Source organism: Heterocephalus glaber, unplaced genomic scaffold, assembly GCF_053883595.1.
Source record: "Heterocephalus glaber isolate CG9 unplaced genomic scaffold, H.glaber_assembly_v1.0 deba00001504, whole genome shotgun sequence".
Taxonomy (NCBI): domain Eukaryota; kingdom Metazoa; phylum Chordata; class Mammalia; order Rodentia; family Bathyergidae; genus Heterocephalus; species Heterocephalus glaber.
Genome location: NW_028258324.1, coordinates 66,671,247 through 66,692,028, shown reverse-complemented (window position 1 = coordinate 66,692,028; position 20,782 = coordinate 66,671,247). Strand labels below are relative to the sequence as shown.

The 20,782-nt window shown below is 37.9% G+C and overlaps 1 protein-coding gene across 20 annotated transcripts in view; it reads left to right on the top strand.

Annotated features, from left to right (window-relative positions):
• Lpp (LIM domain containing preferred translocation partner in lipoma) overlaps nucleotides 1–20,782 on the top strand; it is an 847,859-nt gene that overhangs the window by 312,441 nt on the left and 514,636 nt on the right. For all 20 annotated transcript variants that reach the window (XR_015441150.1, XR_015441149.1, XR_015441148.1 and 17 more), the window contains one exon: nucleotides 910–1,032. Coding sequence is in view for 16 of the 20 variants with exons in the window: in XM_004834795.3 (XP_004834852.2) it covers nucleotides 910–1,032 (123 nt within the window). In the remaining 4 variants the exon portion in view is untranslated. The remainder of the gene's footprint in view (nucleotides 1–909; nucleotides 1,033–20,782) is intronic.

Genomic DNA, 20,782 nt, shown 5'->3' with positions numbered 1-20,782 from the left:
CACTCCAGTTTTGGCTTGCTTAAAATATACTTTGGTTTCTTGATAGAGTCTTAAGAGACTTTTGTACCCTACAGGATGATCATTACTATATTGTCAACTTAAAGGATTATTTCTGTTCCATCCTGTTTCCAATGCTGGGGCCACCTCACTTTCTATCCCCTTTCCTCAAACTTTAGGAAAATGTTTGCTTGTTTTCCCCAGACCCCACACTATTCCTGGAAACACACTGTGGTAGCATCATTACCCTCTGGTCTCCCATCGTTGATTCTGAGTACGGTTGTCATGGGCATTGACATATGAGATCCACAGACTCCAGTTTCATCAGCTCACTATGCTTGCTCTCTTTGTGTCTCTGTGCCCTGAGCTCTGAGTGGTTCTTTCTGCTCCGTGTTGAGTAAGTTGCTTGGGTTTTGCTTCTCTTCCTCTCACACATACTGATAGTAGTTGCTGATTTTTCTTTCTGGACTATGCATCATCCTTCCTTGTCTAATGCTGCTCAAAAAGGTATCACCACTTTTTGCAGTGGCTTCTGTATGCAGAGATCCTGCTACACCTCCCCAGTTGATTTTGCCCTTGAGTGCAGGGATGGAAACATCTATTTTCCTTTATTTGTATCTTCATCAAAAGAGTGTCTGACTGCATGGCCTTAGAATGAGCACCTCATATATTTCAGTTTTCCCATTTGGCAAAAAAGGGATAATTCTACCTCAGACTACCCAAGGAGATTCAATAAAAAGCTTTTATAAAAAAAGACATGCAGAAGAAAAGTGTAACTTAAGAAATTTAAAGGTACCTTAAATATAACTTAAGTGTAACTTAAGAAATTTAAGAGTAACTTAAGAAATTTGAACTTGTAATTCTTTCGGTGGCATTTTATTTGTTTTTAACGCATCTGTGTTGTTTTGGCAGGGAAATCCTGGAGGGAAGACCCTTGAGGAGAGACGCTCTAGCCTGGATGCTGAGATTAACTCTTTGACCAGTATCTTAGCTGACCTGGAGTCTACTTCTCCCTACAAGCCTCGGGCTCCACAGGTGAGTGCAGTCTGAAGTGCCTCTCCATGTGAGCAGCTGTGGACGCTGTACACTCTCCGTCCTTCTTTGATCTTATTAGGGCCAGTGGTCTAAGTTTTCTTTTTGTGTAGTATCACCATGTGCTGGTTAACTGGCAGAAACTTCTGAAATTGACTTTATTAATAATTGCCTTTAAAAGATAATGTCATATAAAAATCTTACTCAAATTAAATCTCTTCTTATTCCATTGCTCTACTCTTTTTTGAGCTATGTCTGTTTGGATATTTCCCCATGTATTGTTAGAATATCCACAAATATGACTTAAAGTAACTAAAGGTAAGGTAAATAATAACTCAGGGTAAGGTGAAGGATTCTAAAGTGAAGGTCTCTTGGAAAGAATATTCCTTGTGTTGGATACTGAGGTGGTTCCCACTTTTTGTTATTGTGAGTAATGCTACAAGGGACACATTCATGTTTATTTTCTTTGGAGCTATTTTCTACCCTCAGACTTTTACCAGTGGGATGCTGACATTAAGGAGAATGACTACTTTCTTTACTTTCTTTCTGAAGGTTTGGATAGTTTATACTGGCATCAGCAGTTTGAGGATATCAGTTTCTCCTCAAATTCATCAGAATTATGTGACAGGAATTATTCTGTGTTTTTAAGTGCAAATGGTGCCTTGTTCACAGCTTTTCTTCACCATTTTTTGCTTACTTTGGAGCTTGGTTATTTTTCTACATCTTCGTTTATTACCTGCATTTTGGAAGTTGATGTTCCACTATTGGTGATCATTCTTTGCTGCTCTGAGGTCTTAAGAGGGCCATAGAAAATCTATTTCAGGGCTGTGTGTCCTCAGCCGACAGCCATCAGAACTTTGGATTCCAAACAGTCGGACAGGTACCTTTGTCACCGTGTTGTTTGACTCTCGTGTGACAGTTGCTTGACTGAGTGACGGTGCACACACAACTCTGGATTTTACTCCAATTCTTCAGTGGCAGCTGCTGTATTAATAATGGTTCCTTTCACGAATTAAAAAACAGTCCTGCTTCACTGCTGCCTGTCATTTCAACACTGAACTGCACATAAGGTTGCAGTGCTTTCTTGTTACCTTTTCTACACGTAACATGGGATTGGCAGCTGTGTCGGGATACAAGGCAAAACATACTAGACATGAGCTCTTCCTTACCTATCTCTGCCCTTGGCTCTCTCAGGACTGTTAGTGGTAAAATGTGCTTCACTCCTGTAAACCTGAACTCAGCTGCTGGCATATAGCATGCGCTGTGGGGGATTGGATAGGAACAGGAAGGTAGAAGGTCAAAAGGGAGACCCAGAAGACTCAGCCATCATCTTTCTTTTTTTTATTATTTTTTAAAAAATTCTTTTATTGGTACATTTTAGGTATACAACACGTTTACATTTATCATTGGGTGCTTGTACCTGTACATGATGTACTTGGTTCTTATTTTTTTCCCCATTACCTGTGTGCCCTTCACCCGCTCCGCCCTTCCCTATTTACATAGATTTCATTTCCATTTTATTTCCATTTCTCATCATTTTTCCTTTCCCTTCTTCCCTTTCTCCTTCCCCTCCCACCACCCCTACACCTTTGGACCTTTTCCTATTTCAAATTATCAGTTATTCATTTTAATCCTTATTTACACTTTCAGTTTCTCACACTAGAGAAACTATTCGGTATTTACACATGTGTGTTCTATTTATTTCACTTAAGAATATGGCCTCGATATGCATCCATTTAGCTATAAATGACTCTAATTTCTCATTCTTTATTCAGCCATCATCTTTTAATAGTCTAATATTATATTAGACTAATACCATATAAGTCATTATGTCTATGACTGATGCTACCAAAGTACAAAGAAGAGCGTGAAATACTCTTGTGAAGTTGATAGAATCTTAAAGTTCTGATCAGAAGGCTCGCATGCTTGGCCAGAGTTTGGATGGGATTTTATTGTTAGAGAAGGGAGAACAACTTGAGACTCAGCACAGGATAGTCCAGGCTGCATTTAGAAACCTAACATCCATCTGGGAATGGATGAAGGCCGGACGTGAACTATAAGACTGGATGGTTTACTATTGATAGCTTGCAGATAAGTTTTATGCCAGTTGAAGATTTCAGCCTGCTTTCTGCAGGTAATGGGAGTTTGCAAGTAGGGGGAGCTAAAATTGATTCTGAACAGGGGACATAGGAACCAAAGGCGACTCTGGAATGAGGGAAGGGAATGCATTTAGGTCTGAGAAACATTATCCAGTGAGCCATGATTACTTCCTTATTTAATGTTCAGCACTTTTCCAATTCTACACATGCAAATACCTCAGGATACCAAGGCCACTAACTGCTGCTAGACTCAGCAATATTATGCTCAGATGCTTCTGTGCACTTCTGTTTTATGTTTTTAAGCAAGGTTTGTGTCTAATCTTATTTTCTTTCTTCTAATTATTACCTAATATGTGTGGAGAAGTTTATGCTGTGAGGTTTTTACTTAATATAGCCTTCATTCTTTAAGGCTGTGTCTACATATGCCTCCCATCAACCATGACATTTCGATGGGTTTATTCAGTAGTTCTATTGTTGCTTGAGCAATCTTACTGTGCACACGAGCTCATAATCACTGGCATTCGGACAGCAGTTTACTGATGGTGAAGCACTTTCATATATATTCTCACTTAAGCAAGGTATATGTTTCTTATCTCTGAGATACAGATGTGCACTTACTTCTTTTCTTATGGATGGGAAACTAAGACTCAGCAGATAAGTGACTTGTCTTTGAGCATATAACTACTATGTGAGCACAACTGACCCTTGAATCTAAGCCTGTGCTTGACTTCAATTTCTGAAACCAGATTGAGAGTGTCAGGTTCTATTTTTTTAAAAAACTTTTATCATTGACAAAAGGTATGAAATCAGTCATGTGAATAATAGTGTCCCTTGAATATCAACTTTTATTTCCTATAAGAAAGAAAATGTTTAGGAGATTTAGAGATGATTATGAGAACCCTTAAATAGAATAAGTTCATAATTAGTATAAAATGTACTTTCAGTGTGCGTGTTCCACTCAAAAATTAAAAGATGATCTGTTCTATTCTTGTCAATTATTCTAATTTAGGAAGGCTACAGTTAATTAGGAGATAGAGCTCATCCTACAGGACTATTTCACTGTGGTACAGCCGAATTAGACGTGTTAGTATTTATTGGTTAACGTAATTATATGTCATGAGAATAATAATCACACTCTTAAAATATTAAAAATATGTGCCAAGAGAAGATGATGTGTACAGTAGGCTGTTTTGTGTTGTATTTAAAATGTACTTGAAAAGTCCTACAAATGTAGACTATTAACATCCAACTTTGATGTCTCTATTTTTGAACCAAGGCAAATTTCAAACTCAAACCCAGTGAATCTGCTGACCCCCTAAAGTAGGCCAGTCGGTCTAGGATTTCTCATTAGTCAAGTCTGTGTTGTGTGTTTTCCCAGATCTGTCTTAGAATTACGTTTTGAAGGCTACTTTGACTCAGAGATCTGGGGAAAATGACGTACCTGTGGATGTTTCTACAATGAAAGGTCTCAGAGAACTCCCACATAATGACTCTGAAAATGTATGAACTCCTGAAAGCAGCCTTTTCTGAAGTTTTTTCCTCCTTCTTCTAAAGAAATATTTCCCACTTTCCGATTCTCCAACTTTAGTTGTGTTCACTTATTTATCCATATGTGTATTTGGGCAGTATATCCTAATTCCACATCTTTATGTTCCTTTCATTCACCGAACATGTATTGAGATCCCACTGTTAATTAGTAATTAGGAATATGAAGGTGGGTGTCAATATGACCTTGCTCTAGAGCAATTCTTAATTGTGTAGAAGAGATAAGCTCACAAATAATCCAGAGTGACACGAGTTAGGGCCTCAATGTGCTACTTATATTACCTCATGTGTTAAAGTGTTTGAGATATAAAAATCAGAAATATCAACATTGTGGTTTTTATCTTTCAGGGACCAGGGAAGACTATAGAGCAGGCAGCATTTGAATTCACATAGATTATGGGAAAGACATTGGATTCACCGTGCGAGAATATCAGTAATAGGAAAGTATAGGAATATTGAAAAGGAATAATTTGCTTGAAAAATAAGTGCTTCTAATAGTATTATAGAGTAAGTAAAGTGGAAAGTGGAATGACAGGTTAAAAATCAAATATACTTAGTATGTGGTACCACTTGTTGTGCCCAAGAGTTCTCAGTAAATGAGAGAAATTTCAGGCAGGTAGAGACAGTGCTTCTGCCTGCAGTAGATCTAGTGGTAAAGAGTTTAGCAAAGTTTTCATGAGATGTGTAAATATACATTCATGAAATTGCACAGAACTATTATGTAATTAAACTATTTTAGTGGAGTTTAACTTCTATGAATTTAAAACTGTGTTACATCAGTGAAGAGTTCTAGAGCAACAAGCATGAGATGCTCACATGTGGCTGTGGGCTGGACTGCAGACCTAAAATGACTGTAGAGTATCAGGACTTGAATGAACCTCCCAAGATCGTATGGTCGAATTCTTACTTTACAGGTGGGAAATTTTTGCCCAAAGAGGGAAAGACCGTTATTCAAGAAGGCTCAGTTGGAAGCAAGGTGAATGATTTTTTTCCCCCTTGAGTCATTACATAGTGGTTCTCTGGAATAACAAAGGCAAGCAAGTTTGGTTACATGTAACATTACAATTAGTTTATTTCAAAATGTCTCTTATAGCGTTTTCTTTAAAATATGTCTTGGAAATGAAACAAAGAATTAGATATATCAAAAACATACCTCCAAGGTAAACAGAAAATTTAGGACAGCACGATGTCCTTGAATTGGTGTCTATTTAACCCCACGCATTGGACATCATTTGTGAATACAACTACAGCTTAGATTCTTTGGAGATTCTTCTAATACTCTACACAGAGTATTAGACTGAAATTCTTTTGTCTGGGAAGACAAGGGAGCAGTTTTAACAGAATAGTACTAGAGTGGTGCTCTTTTCATTTTTGGCACAAGGTTGTGCTTTCCTCCCCACAGTGAGTTTGGTAGGGTTGGAACTAGTAACTGAATGATTTGGAATGATTTTCAGTTATATAAATGATTTACATATCTGGGTACTTGGTAATTGTTTGATCAAGTTGTTTTTCATGATCAGGTGCGATTTTCTTTAGATTAATGTGATACTGTGAAATAATGTTGACATACAGATAGATACATACATACATACATACATACAGTCCATACACATATGTATGCTTCTGTTTCCAGTTCATGCCTGATATAGTATCCTTAAAACCATGTATAATATTCTAAGCATAAGGGTGTCAGGACGGGGAGCATATTTTATTTTATTTGACTGTTATTTTGTCTCACTTTGGTTGTTGACCCAGAGTTCCAATCCTGTGGATATTCTGGATGATAGATATCTTTGGTCATCCTGAGATGACTCTTGGTGAGCTTCTGCATGAGGGGTGGTCACCAAAAAACCTAAGGCATGATTAGAACCCTTGAACTGTCAGCTCCACTCATTATAATCTGGGGAGGGGTGAGTAACTGGAAATTTAGTTAATAATAGATTTTGCCAGGGCCAAGGATTTAGCTCAGTGATGCCAGTGGCTGTCTGGCAAGCACAAGGTCAAGAGTTCAATTCCTGGTATGAAAAAAAAATAGATTTGCCTATGTGTTAAAGACACTATTAAAAATCTCTAGAGACAGTGTTCTGAGAGCTTGCTAGCAAATCAGTGAATATATCCATATGCTAGGAGGGTGGCATATCTCAACTCCACAAGGACTTGTGAACCTTCCAGACCTACCTCTGAGTACCTCTTCTATTCATCTTTATCCTTCATCATAGCTTTTTAAATACATTAGTAAGTATAAGGAAGTGTTTCCTGAGCTTGGTGAGCCCTTCTACCACATCATCAAACCTGACAATTTGCCTGGTATCTTCAGTTTGTGGCCAAGTCCAACCAAATATGGACAACTTGGTGGCTTGATACTTGCCATAGATTTCTGAAGCTGGAGCAGTGTGTGAGATTGAGCCCTTAACTGGTGGGGTCTGCACAGACTTCTGGTCCATAAGATCATGACTGAATTGAGCTGTAGGACACTTACCTGGTGACAGAATTGTCTGATGTATAAAAAAGTTTTGGTGTCAAAATCAAAGGCTTCTCTGTAAGTTGTATAGAGAACTAAAGGAATATGAAAAAAAAATTGGACAGATTTTGAGATTTTTAGGATAGGGTGGGCCTTCTTTTGATAGCTTTGTCTCTAAGTTCACCAACAAGAAGAGAACTCTGCCTTCTTCATTCCTTGAGGTCGCCTCTAAACCCCCTTGACTTAAACTTGGCCAAACTAACAGTCTGAGATTCTTTCTCATTACTGTGTTTCTAAAATGGGCATGGCAACCACAATCCACTCCTCTTTTGCAGAGATACAACGTTGCTCTGGTTCTATGGGAATTTCATTTTAGCTCATAGCAACAGTCTATGCAATCCTTCCTATTTCATTTTGGGATTATTAGCATGTATCTGGAGTTCATTTTAAAGACTGGGGTCTTTGAAGGTTTGAGCACTTCCTTTCTGAATTATATTTGTTTTGTAAATGACCACTTTAGCTTCATCATTTAAAACAAGTTAAAATTATTATAAATTCTTAGTTTATTTGAAACTAAGTTTAAATGCTATGTAGTCGTGTGGCTACATCTCTAATTGCAATCCTGAGGTTCCCACACTAGGCTCCTTTCCCAGAGCATTATTCTGAGACGTAGCCTGAAATTACTTCAGGGCTGTATGTGTTATATTGAGGGCTCTTTACTAGGAATTCATGGGCCGGAGGGCTTGGATGCAGTGTAATCTGGGTGGAGCCTTGTGGTGCCATGGATCTTCCGTTCTCCTGTGCTCCCTGTTCTAACTTGCAAAAGCCATGAGCAGCTGCAGGGGAGATTAATTAGTAATTAAAGTTTTAAGATTTCATGTTATTCAGTGCAACCAAACATGTAGGCTGCTGGGAGATGAAAGCTGCAGCATGCTGATACTCTGTGATGAGACATTGTCCCTGCTTTTTAGGGACTTTACTGATTCTCGGTTAGGCTTCTTGAGATTTGAGCTAGAACTGGGTATTTCTCGTGATGAAGTGAATAGGTATGGATGGTGTCATATCTTCCTCTTACCGAATTTAGAAGCATACCGAGATTTGTTGAGACATGAATTTGTCTGTATCTCTGCATTGTCTGCTCATTTTAGCTTTCTTTAAGAGCTATGATAAAAGTCGAAATATTATAGAAGCGTCATGTGTAAGATTTTAACTGAAATACAATAAAATAAAATGTGCAAATACTATTTAAGTACATGTACCAACTTCCCAGGATGAATGTAATCATCATGTACTGCAAAGATGTACTAATAAAAAAATACCATTTCATAGGGAAAATGGATCTATTTCTTTTTAATGCCCAGATTTATAGGATCTGCATTAATGTGAATTAGTTCCTACACTCCAGAGGACCTCAACGGTTAAATGACAATGAGATAGGGGTGGAGGAGTGCTTGGCTTGACTCAGTTGCATGCCATAGTTTTGATGACAGGTGATTTATTTTTGGATTGCATCTAATTGCATCTGAATAACATTTATACCTCTTCTTTCTTTTCTTTCTTTTAAAAGATGATGCTTGGGTTTGTGCCATATGTGACTAACAAAATCAGTTTTTAAATGTTGTGTGGAGGGTCATGAAATATATTTTCAGATGGAAATCTATTCCACCAATTCTACCTTGCATCATTGCCCCACTGTAAAACTTTCACACAGAATGCCCATTCCATGGGTTCCGATGTGAGAGTGTGCTCTGAGTGTACAGCAGCTCCCAGCAGTGGCAGGGGTGGAAGCCAAGCCAGTAGCTGGCGAAGAGCATCACAGAGTCTTCATTCAGCTGAAGCCTGGGAGATAGAGTGCCTTCCGTGGCACCTCAGCCAGGGTCGCAGTGGTAGCCGTTTATTCTGATCTGTTTGCTAGACCTTGATGAGCTTTTGGCTCCAAGATGATTGCATTACATTACACTGAATCACTCAATCCAAGCATTGGTTCAGAAAGAAACGCACAAAGCTGCCTCTTGAGTGTTTCTGTTTTACAAGAGCATCTTAGTAGAAATAATTAGCCCCATGTCCATGCAGAAGCACACGTCACATTTGAAAAATTAAAGAGTGTTCTTGTCAGGACTAGTTTCCCTATTTTCTTTATTCCTCTCCCACTGTTTAAATATCTATTTTTAGTAGTGGCCTGGTTCTAAAACCCTGTGTTTGTTTTCTTTTAAGTTTTTTTAATTTAAGAAGCAAATAAGCATCAAAATAAAAATAGAGCTATGTTTTTTAATCGAGATGATTAAAATCAACCATAGAAAATACATAGCGTTATTGTGTTTTGAGAGGAAAAAGTTGTAACTCTGGTAAACGATAGTCATGGTTGTCTCCATTTTGATGCCCATGTTATATGCTTTATAGCCATACTGAAATGTGATGATAATAATAATGATGGTGTCTCTAGACAGAAGTTCGGAGATGTTTGCTACACAATCCTGCATATCACCCCTGGGTGTGGTAACTGCTTAGCCCTCCAGCCAAAATGTCACATTGGGGTTTAACTGCTAAAGGCATTAATGTGGAAAATTACCAGGAAAATCAAACATTGTCTTTCAATTGATATATTAATTACAAATGTAAAACTTGCTATTAAACTGGGATTATAATGAAATAAAAGTGACAAATTGGCCATGTGCTACTCTTGATGCAGCGGTTACAGCATTCATCCGTAAGTGCAGGCATGATCTCTTACGCACAGTGAAAATTTATCTCTTTGCTTTGGACTGTGGTCCTAATCCCAATATGTACTTCATCTCATTGTCATCTTGAGGTTTAGCACCCCTGAAGGACATTGTGTCCATTCAGTTGTGTTTCCTTCTACTGCATCTCAGATTAGTCGAGTATAAAGTAACATTCTAGACATTTCACTCATAGTATACCCCTTATGGAGACAATGTGAATTGCACAATCCCTTAAGTTTGAACAAGGACTGTGAAGTCCTGGGGAAAGATTATCATTTATTTCCTAGCATGTAAGAGGCACACAAATTTGCATTTGCTGAATACTGAAATTAATATTTTCGTCAAACCTAGACTTCTCCTGGTTAGAAATATCCCTGAAGTCCAATCTTGAATTGACATGGAGTTTAGTGCATGATAACGTTACATCTGCTTTCTGATTTTCCTATAATGAACACATATTTACACTAATAAAGAAGAACAGCTGAGGTGAATGGTTTTATTTAAGGGCAACCTAATTGTAATCACTAGCTAATCTCAAATCTCTAGCTTCATCCTTTCACTGCCTTTTATCACTGGCAGGCAGTGCACTTTGATGAGAAGGAGGTGTTGTCATTATATCCATTTTCTTACACTTGGGATGACGGAAGAAACAAGCCTCAGGCCCTTGTTCACTCTTTTTTTTTTTTTTTTTTTTGACCTTCTTCACTCTTTACAGAGGATCATTACTATTTCCTCAACAATGACCAACGTAAATATCTTGAAATCAGTGGTAGCCAGTTAACTGGCTGACACACTGATGTAGGCTTCTTTTGTCAGAAACAAAGTAAAACACTGCACAATCATTATATCCTTTTCTTGCTTTGACTTCAAGGGAGCTCTGCCTTGTGAGGAAGTTTCTGAGGTTTATTTTCTGCCTCATTTACTGATTTTTTTGATACCTCTGGACCCAGTATTTAAAATGTGGTAAGTATATGCCAGTTATAAACGATTTCAAAAATAATTAATTGCCTAAATCTAAGTCATAATTTTAAAATGGAAATAACATCCCTGTGAACATCTTTAAAATTATGTAAACTTTATACTTTTTGTAAAAGAAAATATTGACTTCTAAATGGAGGATGCTTTATAATTACTGACAGTAATCAGTGGAGCCAATAAAGTAACATATTCTGCTAATATAAATAAAATATAAGGTTTAAAGTGGTTTAACAGATAGAAAAATGTGTTCTTTGGAAGAGATGTGGTGTTTTATAAAGTGTGTGGCTATAACCTGAGTCATTTGTGAAGTGTCTTGAACACTTTCTAATTCCATATTAATGTTCTACCACTCACAAGACAATACCGAGAATGTTACCTCTTCCGTGGTGTTGGGCTACTAAGTTTCTTGAGTGAGGAATCGTCATCCTTGCCTTTCCATCTCCCAGCCGATGCCATGATGCTTCCTTTCCCAAATCGTCTGCTTGTGTTAACTTGATTCTTTAAAGGCATTCAAAGCCGGGAAGCAATTTTTACAAACAGCACCCTGGATGACTTAATATTGTCTGTATTATTAGTTTTAGAGCTTCTTTCCTAATGGGGGTGGTGGTGGTGGGGAAGGGAGTATAACTGAAATCATGTTTAGCTAAAATCATGGTTAAGGGAAGCCTGTTTCATGGTCACTTGTGGATAAGAACTCACATCCAACAGTGGGTCGGGCAAGATGAGTGCTCAGGTTGGTCTGTTTGCAGCTGTACTAACAGTGTCCTGGAGGTTTTTTTTTTGAAGGATTGTTGTGGATAGAAATGTTTCTTTCATGGCCATCAACTTTCTACCATTATTGGTCGTATCAAATGGGGAAAAGGGAAAGAAATGAGAGGATTTATGACTGAATACATGAAAAAAAGCAACTGAGTATATCTTGAAAAATTTAACTTGTGAAGCAGGGCTTGTTGAGAGGCAAGACATGATTCAAGAAGGTGGCCATTGTGTGTGTGTGTGTGTGTGTGTGTGTTTGTGTGTGTGTGTTTGAGTTGTTTGGATTCTCTTGTTCATTGATTGCCTTGTTCCCTTATTTATTCTTTTATTCATTGACTGCAAATACAGCATGAAGCCTCTGTTGAGTTGTTAAAATGTGTTAAAGAAACTCTAATTACATGGAAAGACATCCTGTGTTCATTTCTTGGAAAAAATATTATGCTAAGTGGAATACACCATAGCTGGGTCTTAAGATTTGAAGCAATCTTTATCAGAATCCCGGCTGGTTTCTTTGTAGCAATTGACAAGCTGATCCTGTAATTCAGGGGACATTGAATTGTCAAAACAATCTAGAAAACGGTTAGAAAATACGGAAGAGTCACACTGCCCATTTCAAAATGTATTACAAAGGTATTAGAATCAAGCAATGTGATACTGATAGAAAAGGCCTTATATTTTATTACTCTTTTTGTATAAATAGGCAAATCCCTAGGCACAGAATGACCATTGTTTACCAGTGACTGAGAAGCATGGAGAATGGACTGACTCCTAATGGGCACCAGATTTCTTTTGTAAATGATGAAAACCTTTTGGAATCAGATGGTGATATCGATTACACAATTCTTTGAACATACTGAGAACCACTAAAATGTGTATTTTTAAAGAGTGGTTTTATGCTATGTGAATTATATCACAATTAAAAACTTTAAATATAAATAAAAAAGCTTTGTGTTGAACAACTTGATGAAATACACAGATGATCTCAGTAATGATCCTCAGCCCAAGGCTTGTAGACTATTAGGGGGAAATGTAAACTAATAAGTACAGTACTGAATTTCAATCCTAAGAAAGAAGCATGTATAGGATGCTACTTGAACAGTAAGTTGAAGAAATCTGCCGGGGTGATCATGGGCATTCTTGGTCTCTCTTATTGTTGTTTAGAAGGAATTGTCTGTAAGAAGAATTGTACTTCTATGTAGCACAAAAGAGCAGAACCAAGACCAATATTTAGATACTGAGGAAGGCAGTTACTAAAATAAAGTCAATGTATTTGTAACAGCAATGACAGTTGGACTTCAGAGTCGAATACCCTACGAAATGGGGCATTTTAAATAACTTTCTGGCATTTATCACTCTTTTAATAGGGGCATTTTAAATAACTTCCTGGCATTTATCAAGTGAGGCATTGAAACTCTTTAAACTTCAGGGTTCTAAGTTAATAACACTTATCAAAGTTGACCTGAGCATCAGATGGAGTACTGGGTCTGTGTTGACTGAGTACTGTCTTTTACCCAATAAACACTACTATTACTGTCCTCCTCACCACCATGATCATAATCAGATGAATTTTGGCAATAATGCTAAGAAAGGAATTCAAGCAACAGATGGAAAAAATAATGCAAATAATGCTAGGGTTTCTCATTGTTTGCTTCCAAAATTGTAAGAATTCTCATACTTGGACTTTTCTGTTCCCTGCTATAAAACTTGGAAGGAAGAAGAGAAGACATTGACTCTTTTCCTGACCCCCAAATTGACTGCTTCTTTGCCTACAGCAGACTACTCTGCCTCAGCCATGGCTTTGCACTTTTCGATACCTCATGTATATGCCACATTTGTTAGAATTGCTACTGACAAGAATTTCCAGTGACCTTGGAACATAGCCCTTATGAGTATGAATAAAACTGATGAACACTGAAAAGAGTTGCAGAGGAAACAATGAAGGGCCAAGTTGAAGGACACTTTGCTTACTCAGACTTTCAAAGAACATGCAACGCCTTAAAAATTTACAAGAGGAAAAACCCAATTAGCTATCTAGATACAATTCTTTGAAATGACTTAAGAGATCAGAACTTTCATGGTTAGCCAATATATCTAGTGGCTAGTTGTGTCCCTCCCTGTTTTTCTGTATTATAAATTGGATTTATGGAATCAAGTAATCTTTCATGGCCATAGCTTTGAATTGGTATGACTTTTGCCCTCTGTCAAAGACAAGCTATACTTATATTTCTTTTGTGATTTTATTATTTCGCTATAGAAGATGTTGTTTCAGGATTCTTTTGGAGTTAATAGCAGTTATTATCTATAGCTGGAAGGAAGGCAGTATCTGCAAACTAAAGGGTCAAGTTCATGTTTTTCAAGATTATTTGAACCCACATTCTTCATGTTCAAGTTGATTTGGAATTTATTTTATAAAGTTTAAAATTATTGAAGAGGCAGTGCATTGTAGTAATTAAAATAATAGATTACAGGAGCAAACTACTTGGGATTCAAATATCAGCTATATCACTTGATAGATTTCTCCTGAGATAAGTAACTTCAAGTTTTTGTGCCTCTGCTTTTTCATCTATGTAATGAAGATATTTATAGCATCTATCTCCTAAGATTGCAATGGGGACTTTAGTAATCTAAATAGTAGTTTATAATGAGTTACCATGTGTAAAGCACTTAAAACGGTGTTTGGCATATAGTTAACACTATATGCATTAGCAGAACGTATTGGGAGTTGGATGCTTATTTTTACATTGTCTGAGTTATTGCTTTTAATTAATAATATTGATTTATAAATTTGATGTGTAGTGTCTCTAAATCAGACTATCTCATTTAAATTGGGCATCCTTCTTAGAGTTTCCAAGGACAAAGCTGTCCTTGGGCTTTGTCCAGTCTCTTTGGTTATGTCAGGGAGTTCTGATACTTGGATTCAAAACCCAGAGCTGGAGCTGTAACCTGTCTTGTCCTAGCATCAGATAGATGTACGAATCGTCACATACGTTTCTGTGGATTATGAGGTAACCCTGTCGATGAGTGGACAAAGTTCACTTCAAAACAAAAAGTATGACTCAGATCATGAACTTGTTACATTTTTATAAGCCTATGGTTGCCCTCTTGGTATAAATTATTCATGTTAAACCTTACCTGCCCAGAGAGTAAAGCATGTACAACAATGATTAAAGTTACTGTTTATCAAAATGACCTTTTTATCCATGGATTAGGGGGCTCTCTGCCCTGGTCCTAATCCAGTAGCCCAGAAGTGGGGTTCAGCAGTTTGTAATTTTGGAGAATTCCCATATGGTGCAGTTGTGTGGACCTCACTTTGAGAACCCTTCAGAAACTGCTTGTCAATCAAACATTCCCTTCCTCCTTTTTCCATCTCTACAGCCCTATCTCCCTGGTGCTTGTTGCAGTTAATAGTAGACAGTAGTTTTACATCTTTATTTTCTAAAGGAAGACATTAATTCAAAGATTTTTCCTGGTTACACTGAACATCGATAGAATCTAAAGGTGCCATTAAAAGAAAATAGGAGCGCAAGGACCCGAGTTCGATCCCCGGTACCTAAATAAATAAATAAATAAATAAATAAAAAGAAAATAGGGCATGATGTGTAACTGCAGTTTTTAAATTATAAATTTATTTTTATTTTAATAAATTAACAGAATAATACAAATTATGGTATATATCATCTTTTTGTTGTGGCAACATTTCATATATCTCTTGGCAATTATGTAGAATGTTATCTGTATTTCTGAACTGGCATTTAGGTTTAGAAAGCTACAATTTCACTTCCAACTCTGCCTTGTTTGGAAGTATGAATGTCAATTATTTTCTTTCTCAGCACCTCATTTTCCTTATTCATGATATTAAGATCTGCTTACCATACATGATTTTGTAAAAAATAAGTGACATACTGTGTATTGAAGAGCTCTGTAAAATATGAATTGCTATACAAATATAATTTTTCATACTCATCTCAGTTATCAGATGCAATACAGTGTTAAACATAATGTATTTTATGGTAGGCACATCTTACTCTCTTAGCTGGGTAAATATTGATTTTTATGTTCACAGGGAGGAAAGAGTACATTATAAACTACTCACATCTTGCACAGAATTCTTGAATTTTTTCTTGTTTTCTCTCCTCATCTGCTTTTTAAGGTAAACAATTAGAAGCTCATCATTTAGCTTCTTATGCATATAAACACTTTCATATATGTGAGAGGTGGTTACACACATGCACATATATTTTGAATTTTCTCTTAAGATCCTTTTACTTAAGATACACTGTAAGTCACATCTTTAAGAATAAAATAAACAATCCCCCAATGTAGCTTGGTGTTAGAATGCTTACTTCACCTGTGCAAGGTCCTGGGTTCAATCCCCAGTACCAAAAAAAAAAAAAAAATGATAATGGAGTTGATCTTTTGCCTGAGTTGAATTCCTTCCATTTTGGCATTTGGCTTTGGAAAGAAAATTGCACTGAGCCAAGAGAGGTGGATTCTGTTCCCAGCAGGGGAAGCAACAGGTTGTAAGTCAGTTCTCTACACTCTTCATGTCCCCTCTGTAAATGGGGCTAGTTTTTTCCTCATTCCATCATCTTAGATGTATGAGGCAGCTTCTAGACATCGTCTCCTGTCATTGTCCTGGCTCTGTTCCAGTAAGATGTTTTCCTTTTCCTGCCCCTGGTCTGACTACTGTTTGCATTTCACCCCATGCAGCCAAGCTCTTCCACAGCTGTCCTAGACGATGTATCTGGTCTTCACTGGGCTTTGGGTCTCTCAGAGCTTGTGTTTCTGTTAGTCTGACTGCAGCTCTAAGAAGACTCACACTAGATAAATTAGTCAGTATTTACACATGTGTGTCCTATTTATTTCACTTAAGAGTATCGCCTCAGTGTGCATCCATTTAGCTATAAATGTCTGTAATTTCTCATTTTTTATGGCTGAATAGTACTCCATTTTATTAAAAAATACACATTTTCTTTATCTAGTCTCCAGTTGATGGGCATTTGGGCTGGAGGGGTTGAAGGGAGGGCAGGGGAAGGGGGAAAAAAGTAAGAACTAAGACAACTGTTTTATCATTAATGCCCCAGCACAGAGACGTTGAGATATTATGAGGCCAAGAGTTGGAGAGGCTTTCATTGTTCTTGTGAGTTTCTCCCTCCAGTGATCCTCAGAAGATCTCCCTTATTAATGCGTACAGAGAAACACTAGTTGGCTTTGTTTCTTTCATAATACAGGAAGATTCTTTACAAACAGAGCAGCTTAAACACAGATTTTCTTAGGGTTCTTTATTAGTCGGAAGTGTGGGGATGGCTGAGCTGCACCGGCAGCATCATGGTCTCTCACAGAGGCTGCTGTCCAGGGAATGGATGGCCCAGAGATGGCACTCTTGCCAGATGCTCTGCTGGAGAAGGGTCTGCTTCTATGTGCAGGTGAGTTGCTTGCAGTTTTGCTTCCTCAGAGGCTGTCAGAAAAGTAGCCTTAGTTGCTGACTGGCTGTTGGCCAGTGACTGCTCTCTGTTTCTTGCCATGTGGAACTTTTCAGCATGGTTACTCTTTGAAAAAAAGGGATTGAATAGAGTTCTGCTCATGGGATGGAAGCCATAGACATTTGTAACCTAAACATTAATTCGACATTCCCTCCCACTGATCACATTAGGTTGCTAAGAAAGTGACTGGGATTAGCCCATGCTCATGGACAGGGGGAACATCAGAAGGTGAGATTTAGGGGGATGGGGATCTTAGAAATCTGCCTACCACAGAAGAGGTTGAGGTTAGACTCACTGTCCGCAGGGATTTGATGCAAAATATGAGTCCCCCTGTTAATCAAGTAGTTGTGTCAAGTTAAAGGAGGGTGATGGGGTATCAGGTAAAGAAAATATGGAAAGGGCAAGAAGGACTGAAAGGCACTAACCAATGTAGGTAGCCTCCAGTCTTAGAATACTAGAGCTGGGTAGGGTTTTTTGATCTAATCATGCCATTGGACTGAAAAAGTCCAAGACCTATAGAGGGTACTGCTTAAGCCAGAGATTATAGCCAATCCAAGAATGGAAACAAAATGCTTAAGCTCCTCATTGGGTGCAGATTGTCAGCTGGTATAATCAACATGGCTGTAGATTTGGAGTAGAAAGTCCAGGACTTGAAACTTTCTATTTGCCTCTGTGTAGCTGTTAAAACTAAAGGATATTTGAAATACGGTTACCTGCCTATGATATCAAACTGTTATATGTCATATTTACATTATTTTCTGAAGAACAAATTAGCCCTTGTTTGTGAAATTGCTATATCAATCACAAAGGGCTTGAGAAAATTTTTTGCTTTTGTCTAAAATAATTTTTGTAATTTGAGGCTAGGCAAGCAACCCCTTTCAAGGATGGGTGCCAGTTTACAGAAATATAAGTTTAAATATAGTCACGTCTGTATCTATGGCTGTATTGCCAGTGTACCGTTGCATGATGAACTTTCCCCAAACTTATTATTGTTTCATTAACTCAACTTTTCCAGTGCTCCACAAGGATAGCTTATTTCCAGCCTGAAATCAGTTCATATGGCTTAGTGGGATTCAGAGGATTCATTTCCAGAAAGGTTCATGTCCAGCAGATTGGTGCTAGGAGCTCCATTAGAGCTGTGCTTCATAGGCTGGGCTTCTGTTCATGTGAGTCTCTTCTCAGGGTACTAGGTGTCTCTACAGCCTGGGGATCGAGTTTCAACACCAAGAATCACAAGAGAGCGAGGGGAAAATGCGTATAATGGGAGGCATATATAAAGTCCTTTCTACCCTACATGGTTTGCTGAGGTAGTAACAAAAAGTCCACCTTGCTTAGACTCCACCTTTTGCCGGAGATGTAGCATGTATCCTGTCTCCAGTTGATGGGCATTTGGGCTGTTTCCAAGTTTTAGCTATTACAAACTGTGCTCCTATGAACATTGGCACACGTATATCACTGTGGTATGATTCTTTTAATTCTTTGGGGAAGATCCCCAGCAGTGGAATAGCGGGGTCAAATGGGACTTCCAGTCCTACTTCTTTGAGGTGTCTCCATACCAATTTCCACAGTGGTTGCACCAGTCTACACTCCCACCAGCAGTGGAGCAGGGTTCCTCTTTCCCCACAGCCCCGCCAGCATTTGTTATTGGTTGATTTCATGATAGCAGCCATTCTTTCTGAAGTGAAGTGGAATCTCAGCATTGTTTTCATTTGCATCTCTTGAATGACCAGTGATGTTGAACATTTTTTCATGTATTTATTTGCTATTTCTACTTCTTTGTCTGAGAAATGTCTGTTCATTTCAGAAGCCCATTTTTGGATTGGGTCTTTAAATGTGGGAGGTCTGATCTTTTTAAGTTCTTTATAGATTTGAGATAGTAGACCTTTGTCTGAGGAAGAGCAGGTGGAGGTTTTTTTCCACATTGTGGATTGTCTCTTCACACTGCTGGTGGTTTCTCTTGCTGTGCAGAAGCCTTTTAATAAGAAGAGATCCCACCTCTTGATTGTTTGTGCTAGTTCTCGGGCACCTGAGGTTTTGTTCATAAAATCTTTTCCTACACTGATGTCTTCAGGGGTTCTCCCTAACCTCTGTTCCAACTGGTTTGGAGTTTCTATTTGAATATTTAGATCTTTAATCCATTTTGATTTTAGTTTAGTGCATGGTGAGAGATACAGATCTAGTTTTAATATTTGGCAAGTTGAAGCCCAATTTTTCCAGCACCATTTATTAAAGAGGCTATCTTTCCTCCAGTGAGGGTGTTTGGCTCCTTTATTGAAGATGAGATGGCAGAGTGTGTCTGGCATTGTTTCTGCGTCTTCTAATCTGTTCCACTGGTCCTCAGGTCTGTTTCTTTGCCAGTACCATGTTGTTTTTATCACAATAGCTTTGTAGTTGAGTTGCAGGTTGGGGATTGTGATACCCCCTGCCATGTCCCTGTTACCTAGAATTGCTTTTGCTATTCTGGGCCAGTTCTTGTTCCAAATGAATTTTTGGATTGTTTTCTCAAGGTCCGTGAAGTCTGCTGCTGGGATCTCAATTGGAATTGCATTAAATCTATGTAGCAGTTTTGGAAGTATGGCCATTTTCACTCTATTAATCCTTCCTACCCAGGAGCAGGGGATGTCTGTCCATTTTCTGATACCATCTTCAATCTCTCTTTTCAGAATGCCATAGTTTTCAGAGAAGAGGTCTTTGATTTCTTTTGTTAGGTTGATTCCTAGGTATTTCAGTTTTTTGGATGCTATTGTGAAAGGAATTATTTGCCCTATTTCTCTCTCAGTGAGTCTGTCATTTGTGTAGAGGAAAGCTCTTGATTTTTGTGTGTTGACCTTGTAACCAGCTACTTGACTGAATTTGGTTTTTAAGTCTAGAAGACTTTTGGGGGAATTCTTGGGGTCTTCTATGTAGAGTATCATGTCATCTGCAAATAATGACAATTTGACTTCTTCCCTATGTATCTTTATTCCTTTTATTTGTTTCTCTTGTCTAATTGCCATGGCTAATGTTTCCAGAACTATATTGAACAAGAGTGGTGATAGTGGACATCCTTGTCTTGTTCCTGATTTTAGTGTGAAGGATTTTAGTTTTTGACTATTTAGTATGATATTGGCTGTTGGTTTTTCATAGATGACTTCTATCAGTTTGAGGTAGAGACCATCTATTCCAATTTTTTGTAGGGTTTTTATCATGGATGCATGCTGGATTTTGTCAAATGCTTTTTCTGCTTCTATGGAGATAATCATATGGTTTTTGTCCTTGGCTCTATTGATATAGTGTATTACACTGATTGATTTTCATATATTGAACCATCCCTGCATCCCTGGGATGACTCCCACTTGATCAGGGTGTATGATCTTCTTGATGATCTTCTGCATTCTGTTTGCCATTATCTTTTTAAGGATTTTTGCATCTATGTTCATTAGTGAGATTGGCCTATAGTTCTCTTTTTCAGTTGGGTCTTTCTCTGCTTTGCGGATCAAGGTGGTGGTGGCTTCCAGGAATGAATTTGGGAGTATTGCTTCCCTTTCAATTTCATTGAAGAGTTTAAACAGTAGTGGCAGCCATTCCTCTCTAAATGTCTTGTAGAATTCAGCAGTGAAGCCATCAGGTCCCAGGCTTTTCTTAGTTGATAAGTTTTTAATTACATTTTCAATTTCATTGGTTGATATTGGGTTGTTCAGAATTTTTAGGTCTTCTTCGTTCAACTTTGGC